The sequence below is a fragment of the Anolis carolinensis genome, chromosome 1 (assembly GCF_035594765.1).
Source record: "Anolis carolinensis isolate JA03-04 chromosome 1, rAnoCar3.1.pri, whole genome shotgun sequence".
Taxonomy (NCBI): domain Eukaryota; kingdom Metazoa; phylum Chordata; class Lepidosauria; order Squamata; family Dactyloidae; genus Anolis; species Anolis carolinensis.
In genome coordinates this window covers 323,813,157-323,831,278 of record NC_085841.1, presented here as the reverse complement: position 1 = coordinate 323,831,278, position 18,122 = coordinate 323,813,157, and the positions used below count along the sequence as shown (strand labels likewise).

The 18,122-nt window shown below is 38.7% G+C and overlaps 1 protein-coding gene across 3 annotated transcripts in view; it reads right to left on the bottom strand.

The window, feature by feature from the left end:
* The window catches only part of nubpl (NUBP iron-sulfur cluster assembly factor, mitochondrial), a 90,975-nt gene that overhangs the window by 42,043 nt on the left and 30,810 nt on the right, over window positions 1–18,122 (bottom strand). Inside the window, exons 5-6 of one of the 3 annotated variants that reach the window (XM_016991067.2) lie at window positions 7,293–7,332; window positions 7,100–7,190 (exon numbers count right to left, since the gene is read on the bottom strand). The exons of 1 other annotated variant lie outside the window; for it this stretch is intronic. In XM_016991067.2, coding sequence (XP_016846556.2) covers window positions 7,100–7,190; window positions 7,293–7,332 — 131 coding nt within the window. The remainder of the gene's footprint in view (window positions 1–7,099; window positions 7,191–7,292; window positions 7,333–18,122) is intronic. One more of the 3 variants, XM_062968244.1, reaches the window with a different exon arrangement.

Here is an 18,122-nt window from a genome sequence, read left to right as displayed (position 1 = left end):
TATATCTCATGGGACAATGCAAGCACATCTTGAAGGCACTGGTCTACAGAAATGGGAATACAGTATATCTTTTTTGAAATGTAGCAAAAGCTAATTATGCTTTTGAGATAAATCTGTGTTTCAGGAACAGGAAGTATTATATATTCATTTAATTGAAATGTACTTGAGAAGTTCCATTTAAGCAGCTCCAGTCAAGCAGGACTGCAAAGCCCATTCTGGATGGAAGGATAAACTATGAGTGAGTATTAGAGAAGATAGAAGAAATAGTTAAATAGAATATCTTTGCACTTATCTCCTTTTTTCCCTCTAGCACTGCCACAGTGAGTCGGAAATATTACCTCTTTCAAACTCAACAAATTTGATCATTCCTGGAGCAGAGAGGCATTTTGGGTGGATTATGGCAAGGGTACAGAATGCTAAATTCCCACCAACCTCCTTTTCCTTATTTTCCATATAGTAGCGAATTCATTGAGTCATTTGGTGAAGTCTTCCTGGTTTGCACTTTCATGCAAAAATGTTTCATTCCCTTTTCTCTGTACAAGTGAGACAGAGAAAGAACGTATTGAACTTCCAGAAGCCAACTGAGCTCGGGAACATGGGTCAGCTCTCAGAAGTACTGCCTAAGGGCACAGTCATTTCCACTGAAGAACGGAATTGCTCTGCAAATTGTCCCTGGAAACATCTTGGTGTGATTTTTAAATTCCAATATGGATTTTATCCATTTTGATGACACAGCAAAGAAGAAAGTTCTGCAAAGTAATCACAATGCAAGAGAGAGGCAAAGAGAATGCTAAGCAAGGTTCAGCTCAGATGGCCAAACCATGGGTTAGGCACATCATCTCAATTCTGAATTAGCCTAGTCTTTTTGCCAGACATTTATTCTTAGACAAACAGTAGTCATATACAAAATTACTGATACCAAAATATAGAGGCAAACACAACATATCTCCTGTTCCCACCAAATTTACAGGAATATATTCCACATCTCTATAAAGGTTATGCCTCATATTCTTAAAACTAATGACAACACAAATCTAGTCTGTAACACATTAATATAAAACAATCAGGGTATAAAATCATAACAGATATTTGTTTCTGCACTATAATTTCAGGTATTTTGCCATTAAACCAGGTATTTGTTTTAAAACAACATGGAGGATAAACTCTCCTAATTGTAACAGACTAAGATCTCATTAAAACTATTCTGCATGAATGATTCTTGCACAGTAATATCAATTAATACTAAAAGCAGGGCTCCATCAACATTTGTGTACAGAAGGGAGTGAGAGAGATTGCTACCTGTCTAAAATATCTGTACCAGATATTACCTCTTAGTCCCAACGTATTGATAGTCAAACTATACTGCAGTATCATTCAAAAACATTCCACTTGTTTTGCTTTCAAATTATAAACTCATCAAACAAATGATATTATCAGTTTCCAAGTGTTTCATTGATCTATGTAAAATTGCTTACTGGTGGCTATCAACATTAGAAAGATGCTTACTATGAATGTATGTGTGGTTTTGACATGGACTGTTAATGGGTTGATGAAGGTAACAACGATGATGACAACCAGGCTAATGACAAGGAGATTGGCATTTTATCTACAGGAAAACAAATCAAATTTCTACCCCATACTTTTATTTGTGAAATGGACGTTCACAGCATTATGATATCTGTTGGTAAATAGAAAAGATACTGACTACAGAAGACTATACAATAATATGGGAAGTTATTATGGGAATCTTTGCACTTTTAGGAAGAGAAATAAGCAGAAACTCCCTTCTCTCAAGTGGAATTTCATTTCCAAACCCTCTTTCCCAAGTGGAATCATTAACCATGTTTCCTTAAGAACACAGAATGAACATTAATCCCTTATAAGCAATATCCAATGAAGTTATTCTACAGGCAGAACTACTTGTCAGTCAAATTGAAAAGGAACAATTTCCCTTTAGCCCTTTCCATGTCCACAATATGGTCCACAGGGCCACAGTGATAAAGGAAGGAAAGCATCATAACACCAAGACTGCTAATGCAACCTTGCATTTAGGATTTTTATTGAACATTTGCATTTTTACTATCCTCTATGCATTAGGAAAATCTTTAGCATTGCATTTTGTTAAACTTGCAGAAGGAGAAGAAAAAAACTACTCAACATACCTCATAGTTTTCTGTGTCACTGTGTTGTAAAAAAAAAACCTGATATTTTAGAAACTGATGATAAAGACCATGTCTCAATGTTGCCTGATTTTATTTGAAATGCTATGAGCTTCCTCCACTGGCTGCAATAAAATGCATTAGGAATATTAGATCTGGCTGACTTAATTTTCTTGAGATCTTTATTTTTTTATTTTTTATATCCCTGCCTTGATGTCTGGGAGCCCTTTAAATTCAGTATATTATTATACCATAAACCAAGATTAACCAAGCAATTTTAGTGGCTTACATATAGCCAGAAAAGAAGAAAGAGGAGCAGAATGAACCACTTCTTCCACATCTCTTATGCATCAAAAATGAGAACAAGAAGATTAAAGAACAAATACAAGAAAATATTTTTTCAACTCTGAAAAACAGCTGTGGGAGAGCAGTTTGACCTATACTGACCAGTGACAAAATGAAATGCTAGAGTCAGGAATTTTACAATGAAAGCTAACAATATAAAAAGGTAAGTATTTATTTAATGTGTATATAGGATTCCGGAAGATCTACAACATATTGGTTCCATCAAGGAATTAGTAATTAGACTGCTTGTCAGAAATAGGCAACTAGCCACTGTTAGCAGAAATAAGAAGATTTATAACACTTTCAACATATTGTAATCAAACACATGAAGTTCTAGAGAGTTATAAAACCAATCTCTACAAGAAATTCTACTTGTCTTTGCCAGAATATGCCACCTTTTTGTTGTTCTGCAGGATTAAGGAGTGTGTTATTCATAAAGGAAAGTGCTTGATTAGAGGGAAGCCCGTTAAAAGCTTTCCACTGTCACAAATGAAAGAAAAATCATTAATGGCCTCTTTGTCACAGGACTACATTCCCCCCTCCCCCCCAAATCTAGATTTGCTAGAGTACGGCTGTATCTTTAGTTGCTAGGTAACAAAAGAGTCAGTAAATAACATTATCAACATACAGAGGAAAAAAACAGCCGTCTGCTTCCCATTGGGGAATTAAACTGGCTACATCAATATTGCAGTTACCACATATATCACTTAATCTCCACCAAAATCATCATTGGCCTCCTGGAACTGCAGTTTTTAGTGGGATCAGTGGTGATGTCTGCACTATGACATGGGGTCCATTCACACTACAGAAGAAATACTATTATTCCACAATAGCCATGGTCCCATTCTGTAAAATACTGGGGCTTGTAGTTTGGTGAGGTACTGGAGCGCTCTGGCTGAGAAATGGAAAGGCTCCTCCATTAACTGCAATTCCACAGGAAGAAACACAGTAGTTCTTTTGCATCTGGCCCAGCATTTAACTTCCATAGTAGAGGTGTGCAAAACGGCACAGAAACCATTCTGTTTTTGTTCTATTTTCAAGACCCCCCCCCCCTCTATTCTATTTTTGGGAAGATTATTAAACTGAAAAGGAACTCAGGGTTCCAAATTACAAATCCAAATGCCCCCCCTCCTAATCTCGCAGAATCTTTCTGAAAGCAGAGCAGGGGGAACCTAGAATTCGAAATGAAAACAGAATGGATTCACACACTCCTAAGAACATAAGACTCCTGCGAAAGTGAAAAACCGAAAATAAAGGAATTGCTATTTTGTAACCTGAGAAAATATCCCTTTAATCCTTTGTCATCTAAAATTTCTAGATCCTCCAAAACAACTCTACAGTCAACATCTGCTTGAAGCAAATATAGAATCGTAATGGAGAAGCTAGAAATTCTTAGAAATAACATTTCAATCAAATCTGCAAATAATCAAAACAAACCAATACAGGTGGAGGGACAACTGTAGATAATTATGGAAAACTTGCAAGCACCTTTCTGCTTCTATTATGCAACAATTATCAGTAGATGATGATGATGATGATGCCTCTCTTTCAAAATGCCATTGAAAATTTAGAATAGATAACTATACAAATGTTAAAATGTAGACTATCAATACAATTAAAAGCATGTCTATTAAACAAAGATAAATACAGCACAGTCCCTTTCTCCATGAGCAATCAGCCCTGAAAAGCTTCTTGAAACAAAAGGAAGTCTTCATCTGCCTATGGAAGAACAACAAAGAAAGTATCAGTCTACCCTTTCTGGGGGGGGGGGGGGGGGGATCAAGAGCCTGGAAGGAACCACCAAGAAGACCTTATCGTGTGTTTCCTCAACATAACTGTGAGTATGCTGGAAAAGAATGACAAATCCTTTTCAGATCTCAAGTCTCGGGCAGGTTCATAGTTAGAAATACAGTCTGCCAGGCAGCCTAGACTTATAATAATAATATAATAATACTGTAATAACTTTATTCTTATACCCCGCCACTATCTCCCTGTTCGATCCCTCCGCTCATCCGGGGAGGCCCTTCTTTCGCCACTGCCTTTATCCCAGGCCCGTCTAGTGGGAACGAGAGAGAGGGCCTTTTCTGCTGTGGCCCCCCGACTGTGGAATTCATTGCCCTCTGAGATCAGGCAAGCCCCCACCTTATTGGCTTTTAAGAAAGATCTAAAAACATGGCTTTTTCGATGTGCCTTCGGGGAGTAAATGTTATATACCTTTGATTACTCCCCTTGGATTTTATTCTTTGGACTGTCTGGACTGTTCCATCTTATACCCCTGTTCTCTTTATTTATATGCCTCTCTCTCCCGAGTTTTTAATTAAATGTTCATGTGGCCCGCCCTGTCTGCTCTGATCTGTGTTGTAATGTATATGATTATTTTTGTACTATTATATTGTGTTATGATATATTGTTTTATTTTGTTATATTGTATGGTGTCTGGGCATGGCCCCATGTAAGCCGCCCCGAGTCCCCATTGGGGAGATGGTGGCGGGTTATAAATAAAGTTTTATTATTATTATTATTATTATTATTAAAGGGACTTGGGGCGGCTTACATATAGGACAAAGTGCCTATAGACACAAATATAAAACAATCCATCAAAGCAAAAACACAATTAAAACAAAACACAGTTAAATATAAAAATCCAGATAAAAGCACAATTCAACAAAACATAAGAATCCAAAACAGCAGTGTTAAAAACCAAAACAATACTCAACAAAACCAATTGCCGTAGTACAATGGGCATGACCAGGCTATAAAAGGACCAGGCATGGGATAGTACAAGCAGCATATCATAGGGCCAGGAATTGGATGAAGTGCAAAGAACAGAAGATTGTTGTGGAACCTAGGGACTGGACATTTATAACTAGGGACTAGGCGTTCTCAAATGCAAGCTGAAACATCCAAGTTTTCAAATCCCTGAGAAAGGAGGACAATGTAGGGGCTTGCCTAATTTCCTTTGGGAGGGAGTTCCAAAGTCGGGGGCCACCACCAAGAAGACCCTCTCTCTCCATGCTTGTGACGGTGGTGGGAGCGAGATGAGGGCCTCCCCGGCAGATCTCAGAGCCCGCATCGGTTCATAGGGGGAGATATGGTCCCGAAGATAGGCAGCACCCAAATAGTTTAAGGCTTTATAGGTCATAACCTGCACTTTGAATTGGGACCGGAAACTTAATGGCAGTCAGTGAAACTGCTTTAATAGGGTTTAAAGCCATATAGGGTTTATAGGTTATAACTAGCATTTTGAATTGTGCCAAGATATATACCAGCAGTCGGCATAACTGTTGAATCAAGAAGGTAGTACCCTTCCTGTAGCCAGAACCAGGTGACTACTACTCTTTGGGCCAGCTGATGTTTCCTAACACTCTTTGAAGGCATCCCTATGGGGAGTGCATTACAGTAACCCAAGGTATAAGGCTCCTGTGATACCAAATGGCTACATGTTTAGCAGCCTTCTTCTAGGCAAAATTTAACTATGCACTACACACTTCTTTCACTTTGTAAAGTTCTTTTCACAGAAAAGAGACATTCACTATATGCTGTCCACATAAATCTACCTCTATTCCAATCTGGTTCCTAGAAGTGAAATAATGCAACATGCTGCTGTCAGCTGACTCCAATTACATTAGCTATCTCGCTGCATTAACCAGTCTTCTGTAAGGCAGCACTTATCTTGTCTTCATTATAGGTCAATTCACCGTTTATACTAGGTTAATGTTGTTTATAGTTAGATTGACTAACTATAGACTCTCAATGACAAACATATACATTCCACAATACTTAGAGTTTTCAACTTATATTTTATGTTTTATTTCAGGTCTTATACTCACAGTTTTATAGAGTTTATATTCAGAGATGACAATGTTTCACGACTTTTTTCTACTGGGTTTCTGTTAGGCCTTGTAAATCTACTTTCAAATACACTACCCATTTTAAAACCATATGCAGAATATAGTACTAGTGAGAGGAAAGCATAAGAGGACCTGATGCTTTCAGCTATAGCCAAAGATCTACCATAATATCGAACCTTTTCTTACAAGGCATGTGGGGTTACATATAGCTTGTGAAAGTAAATTCTATTGTTTTTTATCAGCAGTGGCTTCCACAAAGTCACTCAAGAGACGGTAACTGACTAGACTAAGGTTTTGGTCGATAATTGGAATACAGGAAGTTACTCTGTACATACTAATAGGCCATCTAACTCACTACTGCTTTAACCATCTGTCAGTGCATCTGCAGGATTTCACAAACTTTCCTTTCCCTGCCACATTCTGGAGTTGAAAGCTTCCCATGAAAAGCATATCCTCTGTAGTACTTCTCCCTAGTTATGACTCTCTTCCTCTTTTAGAAATAAATGATTAGGTTTGTGGGTCCCATAACATTGCAGCATTAATATCAACCCCAATACTAAAATCTGCAGAAAGTTTGAGGGCAAATTAGCTGACGTAGAGATAGAATATGTAATTAATAAGATAGTGTTTTCAATATACTACTTTTTCTCAAAACATTTTAAATGCATTTAAAAATATATAAGTAGGAAAGAAATAAAAACTTACTTTCCTGCTGCATATGAATGAAACTAAACATCTCTTTACCTGTCTCAACAATTTTTCGATGGCTGACATAACCATGAGTCCTCTCCACACAATGGGTGCAGTCTCTTGTACCAAGAAACCCATAGACATACTAAAAAACAAAAGAATTTATTCCCCGTTTTCAAACGTGATATAAGGAGCAAGATATATAAGGTAAATACATAAAGTCGATTTTAATCCATAGATTGCTTACCATGCAATTCCATAGTTCACAAGAGGCCGCATTAAGTTTTCTAGAACACAAAATGTTTGAATACACATATTTAGGAACAATTAATTCTAGCACTATCATCTGTGAACATTTTAAGAAAGGCATCTAGAAGATCTACATTCGCTTTCATCAAATTGCATGATTTCACTGCAAAGTAGAAGCCCCAAGTCATGCTAGTCAAAACTAGCAAAAATTACACTTTGCTGCCTTAATTTGCTAACACTTTCTGTGGGTGTCTACATGCTTTCAAGTGGCCTGTCAACGTATGGCCACTTCATGAATTTCATAGCGTTTTCTTAGGTAAAGAATACTTGGAGATGGTTTTACTATTATTTTCCTCTGAAATATAGCCTAAAGAACTTGCTATCTGCAGTTTCCAAGATAAAACAAGATCTTTTGCATTTAGGATATATGGCAAAAAGGTTTTGTTTGTGCCTCTAAGCCCAAATCCTACAGGCATCAACTATGCATTTTTATTATCTTGAAAACAGAACATAGAAAGAAAAGGAAACCACTTTAACCACGATTTGCTTTATGAAGGTTTTCTTCATTTGAGTTTTTATTTCATCTTCCACTCTTAGATGGAGCTTACAGTGACTCCCCAACTTGTGATCAATCCACACAAATGTACCAGGTACTACATTTCATTCATACATAGAGTTCTGCTTGGTCCACTAATAACCACATTGGTCACATTTTCCCCTTCCACTTCATTCATCTAAGATTTCACATATTTCTGCCCAACTGCTTTCAAACAAAAGAAAATACATTTTTCTATGATAGGTTAATTTTGTATAATTCTTTAAAAGTATGCATTTTGTCACACACGTGTTAAGGACTCTAGCAAAACATTTCATGAGGAGATGATAAAGGATTCCATATTTAGTACAAATTGAACATCCCTTATCAAAAATTCTTGGGATCAAAAGTGTTCCGGATTTCTGACTGTTTTCCAGTTTTGGAAATATACCCATATTTGCATATTTGTACATAATTTTGGAGATTGGATCCCATCTCCAAGATTAAACACAAAGTTAATGTATGTCTCATATACTCCTTACACATACCATATTTTAATATTAAGTTATATTAATATTTAATATTAAATATTAAGGTTGTGTAACACTGAGCTATCAAAAAGCAAAGGCCCTACTTTCTCGACCACCAATATGCGCAATTTTAGATCTTGGATTATTCCAGACAAGGGGTGCTCAAACTTTAGGGATACAAGACAGATGAAGCTTCCTTAAGAAGAGCAGAAAGTGAATCATTTAGCCTTGTGGTTTTTTATATTATTATTTTTGTAAGCTACTCTGCCAAACAGGAAATTGTTTCATTCTATTTACAGCCTTCAATAACAGTTTATGATTCTAATAACACCATACAAATTGAACCTCCCTTACGGGAATGTGAAATCCACAGAAATCCAAAACTTTTTGTCACCAACCGCTCGCTTCTGACTTCATGGTCCGGCTTTGATATTCCTGCTCATTCATTCTAAAAGTGGAAGCCGGCAACTGGTGGGCTCTCTGGACATCTCCTGTACTGTATTTCTTAAAGTTTTTTTTTAGTCTTTCAATTTCTCTCCACCTCACATTTCATGTACACAAGTAGTGAGCAAACAAGTCTCAAGGCTGTAGAAAGTTGTGGGATCTGTAAAATGATGGAAGGTGTGGATTCATACCAAGCACTAAGCTTGGATTGTCACCACTTCACAGATCCTCATTCTCTCCAAAGCCTCACATCTCATTTGTTTGCTACTTGTATGGTGTATAGGGTGGGAGGTTGAAGAGACTGAGGATCTGTGAAAATGGCAGGAATCGAAGTATAATGCTCTTCAGCCTCACAAATACAGTATGTACTATAATACTTATATTCCAAAATACAGGGGGAGGATGAAATAAATAAATAAACAACTCTAGTTCCAAGTGTTTCAGTTAAGGGAGACTTGACCTATACTCATTAAAGAACAGAATATGGCAAGTCTGAGAGATGTAGAACCTTTTGTGTTTTATATGACATTGCACTTTTTCCTTAAGAAATCTCTACTCCTTTATATTTAGCAGCCTGTGCTAGGGTGCCAAGACTTCACAACAAGCTTATTAGTAGAAAAACTAAAACTAAAACTACATGTACCACCTTCACTTTAGTTTTTTTCTAAGTAAAAGGGCAGACAGAAAGCAGATTGCAATTTGTCACAACAATCTTCTCTGTGCATTCTAATGGTTTCACTGTGAACCCCAAGCATATGCTTAAGTCCACTGATTTTGGTGGGATTTAATCAATGTGTAATACTGCAGTATTGTCTCCACTTGCTTGTAGCCTTCCTTTTAACCAGCACACTCAAACACAAACACATAAAGGACATTTAAGAAACTATTTGGAAACAACTATTCATTTAGGTACAGTTGTTCGAAATGATAAAGTACATATTTCAAGATTCATGTTACTGCTCCCTTGCATGTTTCCATTTATGTTATATGTATGGAAGTAACAGCATAACCATCAGCTTCAGCTGATACGCCAGCTGTACCCCTTCCTAGATTTGGAGGACCTAAAGATGGTAGTGCATGCGCTGGTAACCTCAAAGTTGGACTTCTGCAATGTGTTTTACATTGGGCTACCTTTGTACCAAGTTCAGAAACTCCAGCTGGTCCAAATATGGCAGCCAGAATGGTTACAGAAACATCTAGGAGTGAGCATATTACACCTATCCTAAAGTCACTTCACTGGCTACCAATTAGTTTCCGGGCAAAGTACAAGGTTTTGGTTTTGACTTTTAAAGCGCTACATAGTTTGGGTCTGGTTACCGAAAGGATCGGCTTCTCTTGTACAATCCGTCCTGAACACTTCGATCCTCTACAGGCAGTTACTCCAACCAGCCAAAACCCGACTGGTGATCATCACCCAGAGGACCTTTTCATCAGCCGCCCCAAGACTGTGGAACGACCTGTCGGAAGAGCTCTGACAGTTAAATGATCTGTCGGAATTTAAGAACCATCTAAAGACCGATCTCTTCCGGTAGGCCTACCCAGACAGTTTTTAAACATGAATTTTAAATGTGTGTCCTTTGTTTAGTTTCTGTTTTGTGTATTTTAACGTGTATTTTATAGAAATAAAATTTAATATGTATTTTTATAGAAATACATTTTAATCTGTGACATTTTTGAAATGTTTATGTGTTTTAATTGTTCTGTAACCTGCCTCGAGCTATGAGGAGAGGCGACTTAGAAATATATTATTATTATTATTATTATTATTATTATTATTATTATTAAAACTTATCATGTAATGTGTATATTAGAAATTACCCTTTTCAGTTCATGCTGCTGGATTTTTTCAAGCAAAAAATCACAGCTAACTCCAAAAATGGTGCAGCGGAAACAGTTAATTTTTTCATATTTTTTTGAACTCATACTTTTACAGACCAAGAAAAAAAGGAAATATATGATATTAACTGCTGGGAATTATTTACACTCTTGAAGGGACAAGTCATTGTTCAGCTTTAAAACTGGTTTCGCTTTTTAGCAGTAAGAGTACAACAAAAAGAGCTTTGATTGTATAGCCTGTTCTTTCTGTAAATGCAGGCCAGTTTAGGACAGAGTCCTAGGTATTTAAAACCAGCCAGGCATAAACCACTATAACAATTGTAGGTTTAACACATGCACTTTAAGTGGTTGGTGAGGTCCTTGATAGTGCATGATTACAACTATTAATTCCTATATTACAGAATTATATTTCAGTGCATACTTACTGAGCAGTTACTCCTCCACATGCACTTAAAAATAAGACTGCAGCAGACGAGTATTTCTAAGCTTACACAAAAGCTTACAAAAATGCAGGAGGGCTTTGGGGGAAATTCACCTTGATTTATAGGAATTATAGTTTACCTACATCCAGTGAACACAAACAACAATGGATCTGCAACAAATTTGGCACGCATACGCAATATGCCCAAATACTGGTGGATTTAGGGTGGAATAGGCCTTGACATTTGTTAGTCATAGGTACTGGGATTTATAGTTCACCTGCAATCAAAGAGCACTCTGAACCCCGCCAATGATGGACCTAGACCTAACTTGGCAGACAGAACCACCATGACCAACAGTATGTACTGGAGGGATTTGATGGGACTAATCCACCATGGTGGAAGTTGTAATTCATCCTGCAGCTGGAGAGCATACTGAACTCCCCCGATGATGCATCTAGCATCTGGAGCACATTTGCCCAACATGACAAACTTTAACCACTGATGGAGTTTCAGGGGGTTAACTTGGCATGATGTGAGTTGTAGTACACCCACAACCTTATGCATTTTGAAAAATAAAAAAATGACTTCTAATCACCCGGGCAATGCCAGATACCCAAGCTAGTGCTCAATAAATATAAATCTGCCACATGTGGTTAGGTGCCTTCAAGTTGCCTGTTAACTTATGGCAACCCCATGAATTTCTTACAATTGTCTTAGGCACGCAATAGTGAGGACTAGTTTTTCTAGTTTTTCTAGCTCCTTCTGCTGAAATATAACCTTGGTCCCATCTACAGTGCCATATAATACAGTTTATATGGCACTGTAGATGGGACCAAGGTTATATTTCAGCAGAATGAGCTGGAAAAACTAGTCCTGACTATTGCTTGCACTTTCAAACTGCATAACATGACAGGGTAGATAGGGCCCTAGGGTACCTGATATTTATTGATCCCTTATGCCTTGGGTATGCTTACAGGGCAGTAACATGTATTTCATGATGCTAGTTCATACCAGTTAATTGCAGTTCTCAGAAGAATCTCTTCATTTATACTTGATATAACCAGTAAAACACTGGATACCAGTACCCCACCAAGTGATGTATAATACTTTGATAAAAAGAATGAACATTTCTTACAAACATGATTTACTGGTAGCTATGGAGTCGTTTTAAGACAAATTTTTGTTTAATTTGCAAACTGAGGTCTTGCAAATTTTGACCCAAAAATTATACTGTCTCCAGTACAGGAAGCCAAGATCTTACAAAGCTATTTTGATTGCAAGCAACATTAGTTCAGCATCAACAAAATCAAAGCCGACACATCAGCAGAAAGAGAGTAAAACAGATTAGATATGTACAGAATCAGACTCATGACAAATGTAGATGTTAGTCCAGCAAATTACCATAGGAGAAGCAACTGAAAAGAAAGAGTCACATTTTTTTCCAGTCTCTTAATACAGAAATCCAATTACAACAATCGTATTAAGACAGCTGCCCTAAATATTCCTTCACATTTCTGATTTAATTAAGATTTTTGTCCTCCTTAACAAAATTAAGTCCGATTTGGGATGCTACCAATTTTGAAAAACTCAAGTATGTCAGTGTTCCCGATAGCCCTTATCACACTTATATGCACTTACTACATGCACATGCACGCACACACCTGATATACATGGACGCAGAAGTGGATTAAAATAGTGCAATGGCTATGACACCAGATCTAGTGCAGAACAATTATGACATTTTTGAGTACAAAATAAGATTTTTCCAGCCATTTTCTGTGTTCATATCTACAGAAAACATATGGGTAGGAATAAAGATTATAATAATGTTCTGGATTTTTTCACCATGTACCATCAGGGTTAAATGTTACTTACACACAGAATTCTACACAATGTAATTTTCAGAGGAGTTCAGCCATGTTAGCCTACAATAGCAAATGTAATAGAAAGTCCTTTAAAAAAGATGTTGTGGACTAGAAGTAACTGAAAAACCCAAGAGCACAAGAACTAATCTTCAAGACAGGAATGATGAACCTATAGCCCATACGATGGATCCCCCATACAGTTCATCAAACCCTCTTACAAGCCTTTCTCTCAACACCCCACCCCCTGCATATTTCAGGTCTTATCTCCAGTCAGTGAGTAGGTATTATAGGTGAGATTCAATCCTGATCCCAGTGCTGCAGACAGCAATGCTATTTATTTATTTATTTATTTATTTATTTATTTATTTATTTATTTATTTATTTATTTATTTATTTACAGCATTTATATTCCGCCCTTCTCACCCCGAAGGGGACTCAGGGAGGACCACATTACACATATAAGGCAAACATTCAATGCCTTAACATAGAACAAAGACAAAGACAAACGCGGGCTCCGAGCTGGCCTCGAACTCATGACCTCTTGGTCAGAGTGATTTGTTGCAGCTGGCTGCTCAACAGCCTGCGCCACAGCCCGGGCCCAGTTTGCAGAACTAAACTGGGAACGAATGACATCAGACCCTTGCAAACACTTTTAGAGGAAGGAGGTATGCTCCAGCAGTATCTATTCCATATTATTTATTGCATTTGTACTTTTGACTTTCCACTGAAATGGTGGCTAGGGTGCTCAAAAGCAGCATTAAAATAAATTGAAAACCAATGTAAAAGCCATTTAAAGACAGCTAAGGCAAAGACCAGGGTAGGGAGCAGTGAATTTCCAGTAGCATAGCTATAACCTGACAAGAAGAACTAGAAGCACTGAAACCCTCTACTGCAATGTCCAGCCAGATGTTCCAAATGGTGGATGATAGTGAAAACCAAGATGAGCTCCAGGAGAATTAACAGGATTGCACTCTTCACTCCCCCAAACATGCATCCAGTTTTCAGACATAAGCAGAGTCTGTCCCATATTCCATCAGAAAGACTAGGGTCCCTTTTACATAGATGTATAAAAACCCACATTATCTGCTTTGAATTGGGTTATACGGCAGTGTGGACTCCCAGATAACCCAGTTCAAAGCAGATATTGTGGATTATCTGCCTTGATATTCTGGTTTATATGGCTGTGTGGAAGGGCTCTAGAGTCTCTTTTACACTGTATAATCCACATTATCTGCTTTGAACTGCATTATCTCAATCTACACTGCCATACAAACTCTGCATAACAGAAGAACTGAGCAGCAACTCGACATATTGGAGGAGTTTGGGGGATTGACTCCACATGATAGAAGTTGTAGTACACCCTGTATCAAGTCAGAGCACTGTAATCCCCATTGACAATGAACCTAGACCACATTTGGCATACAGAACCCCATGACCAACAGGACATAGTGGAGAGATTTGGAGAGGGGGGAATTCACCTAAATTAATAGCCATTGTAGGTACTGGGATGTATAGTTCACCTGCAATCAAAGAGCACTCTGACCTCCACCAACAATGGACCTGGAACTAATCTGGCACACAGAGCCCCCATGACCAGCAAAAAATATTGGAGGTCTTTGGGAAAAAATTGCCTTGATTTGGGGGAGTTGTAGTTCATCTACATCCAGAGAGCACTGTGAACACAAACACTGATAGATCTGGACCAAATTTGGATCACATACCTGATATGCTGAAATGTGATTACTGGAGGTGTTTGGGGGTAACTGACATTCCTTTCTGGGAGTTGTAGTTCACCCACAACCAGGGAAACTGTGACCTCCACTGATGATGGACCTGGACCAAACTTGGCACACAGAACCCCCATAACTAACTCAACCTACTGGGGGGGGGGGTTGAGGGAATTGACTCACCATAGTGGGAGCTGTAGTTTAGCTTACAGCCATAGAGCACACTGAACCCTACTGATGATGCATCTAGACTTCTAGAGCAAACTTGTCCAACATAACAAACTTTAAGTACTGATGGAGTTTCTTGGGGTTAACCTGGCTTGATCTCAGTTGTATTTCACCCACAGCCTTATGCATTTTGTACAATTAAAACACTGACTATTTAGGAATAACCCGGGCAACACCAGGTACCCCAACTAGAATATAAAAGTCATCTTCCCTTCTTGAGCACCAGAATTTATTTTTCTGCCAAAGATATCCTTGAGGGAAGAACTTGGGAAGGGTGGGGGGAGAGAGTTCCTTAGCTTCCCAATGAGAGGCTAAAGAAAATGGATTTAAGAAAGGAGGGGAGAGAGTCCCTTATCCTCCATCAGGCGGAGGCTGGGGAATCCAGTACTCTGAGCCTGACAGAGGAGAACAGTCACATTTGGCGCGCAATTCTAATGGACCATCTAATGTACTGCACGCCTGCATTTTGGCTAAGCAATTAAGCCAAAAAAAGATGTGCATTACATTTGAGTAAATACAGTATTTTCCCATCCATTCCTCATCCCCACTTACACTTACAACCAACAGCTATCATAACACAAATTTTGACTCAACTGAAATAAGTTTGGCTCTAACTCAGTTCATTCTATGGTATATTTCTATTGTCTTCTTCTTAAACAGACCCATTAATAGCACAATTAATATCCCTGGGTGGATTTGTATTCTCAAAAAACTTTTCTTACATCCGGTTTTCCAAAGACTCTTACTATATTTTGAAGAAAATAGAAAACCTATAATGCCGATAGAAGATGGAAAGATGGGTGAATTGACAGAAAGACAGGATGAGTACCTTTTACATTACATGTGTTTGAGATTTTTTTGGATCTTAGAATATTTGTGTGTGTGTGTCCTCAGATAGCGTAGAAATGAGGCCCATCTCATGGCAGAAAAGCTTTCTATATAGAGAATTTTCTTATCATGAGACAACCCAGAAATGGCTAGGGAATCAACAACCAATCAAGGGTCATTCTTTATATTACACAATCCTGGTACTGGGTTAGTAACATGGCCCACTATGTCATTTATATGGCTCATGAGGCTTTTAATACCAGGGCAACATTGTTACATTTTGAGGAGAGGTGAGGCAGGGAATGGAATCTTTTTGATCCCACCGCTGCCACCAATTGAGGAGAACTGTGGCAGGGAAGAATCCTTTTTGATCCCACCGCTGCCACCAATTGAGGAGAACTGTGGCAGGGAAGAATCCTTTTTGATCCCACCGCTGCCACCAATTGAGGAGAACTGTGGCAGGGAAGAATCCTTTTTGATCCCACCGCTGCCACCAATTGAGGAGAACTGTGGCAGGGAAGAATCCTTTTTGATCCCACCGCTGCCACCAATTGAGGAGAACTGTGGCAGGGAAGAATCCTTTTTGATCCCACCGCTGCCACCAATTGAGGAGAACTGTGGCAGGGAAGAATCCTTTTTGATCCCACCGCTGCCACCAATTGAGGAGATGTGCGCGCATATGAGAGGGAGGGATGGAGGATGTGTGAATGTATGACAGGGAGGATTTAGTGGATAAGGAAGGATAACAGAACTGATGGGTTTAAATGAGTAAAGATGGTAACTTATATAGAAAAGTACGGTAACTTATATAGATAGGTACGGTAACTGCCACCAACGTGAGGTAACAGGCTTACAGAGAGGCAAGGAGACTTATCTTTATGCACAATAACAAAATTCAAGTTTATTTTTGGTACATAAGCGTATGGTTTCAATCAGTAAACGTTCCGGATCTTAAGTTACAATGTAGTCTTTCTTGAATGGATATTTCTTAAATAACTTCTCTTCAACACAGTATACTAAACTCCCCCGGTCAGCTTATATTCCCAGCCTTTCCCCTGAGTGACCATAAGCTGCCGTCCTTAGCTGATTTCCACAGCTCCTAATCTTTCCAAAACCTAACCGCAACTCTTCTTCTCAAACCCCTAACAGCCACTCCTTTTTAAACCCTCACAGCAACTGAACTTTTAAAAGGGAATATGCTCTAACTGTCATCTTAGCCACGCCCCTTTTCTCCCAAGGGAAGCTGTGTTACCATGGCAACCTACCAAATGCTGCTTCCAGCTAGTTTCCATGTTAGGCTTTTCCTTGCTAATATATAACTCCCTTTTCCCTTAACAAACAAATAAATAAAATCATATCAATAATCTCTGTTTAACACAAAGCTTCTCTACACATTTATACAGTCGTACAATTATAAACTCTTGGCCCTTTAAAGGCAACCATTAGGCTGATGTGGCTGTTGGCAGAAATGAGTTTGACACTCTGGGCTAGTTCATCCACATCACTCAACTTGTATCAGATCATCTTGTTTCTTCACCTTTGTGTTTGGTAGACAGACTAGCTAAACCTTCAAGGTAGCCCTCAAGCTCAGGCTCACAATCATGTCCTCCTGTTTTCTGCACGAATACGCATCTTGGTCCCATCTGTTAAGGTCTCTACACTTGAAGACTTATCTTGCCATGGTTTGGGACACCTACATATATGTATGGGCCCCTGGTGGTGGCACAGTGTGTTAAAGCGCTGAGCTGCTGAACTTGCAGACCGAAAGGTCCCAGGTTCAAATCCCGGGAGCGGAATGAGTGCCCGCTGTTAGCCGCAGCTCCTACCAACCTAGTAGTTCAAAAACATGCAAATGTGAGTAGATCAATAGGTACTGCTTCGGCGGGAAGGTAATGGCGCTCCATGCAGTCATGCCGGACACATGACCTTGGAGGTGTCTACGGACAATGCCGGCTCTTCGGCTTAGAAATGGAGATGAGCACCAACCCCCAGAGTCGATCACGACTGGACTTAAAGTCAGGGAAAAACCTTTACCTTACATATGTGTATACAGATTTCTAAAAGTAACTGTACTGTCCCTGCATGTAAATGTACAGAGCATAACTACCCATAGGAGTATCCATAACTGTATATATCTTGCAGGAACCTGATCTTTGGAACACTGTATACTTTGGATTTCTCATCTTACTCACCTGACTACTTTCTTTGCCTACTTTAGGAATCTGAAGTGGACAGAAGCTATTCCATAGAGGATATGGTAAAAGAAAAGGTCCTCAGTCAAAGGATATGTATTTTGGAAAGGAATACTTGTATTTTTTGTGGATTGCCAAAACACACACTAATGTTAATGGATTTACTCCAGCATCCAAGTACTTCTTGTGCTTCCAACTCACATATTCATACATCTTCACCT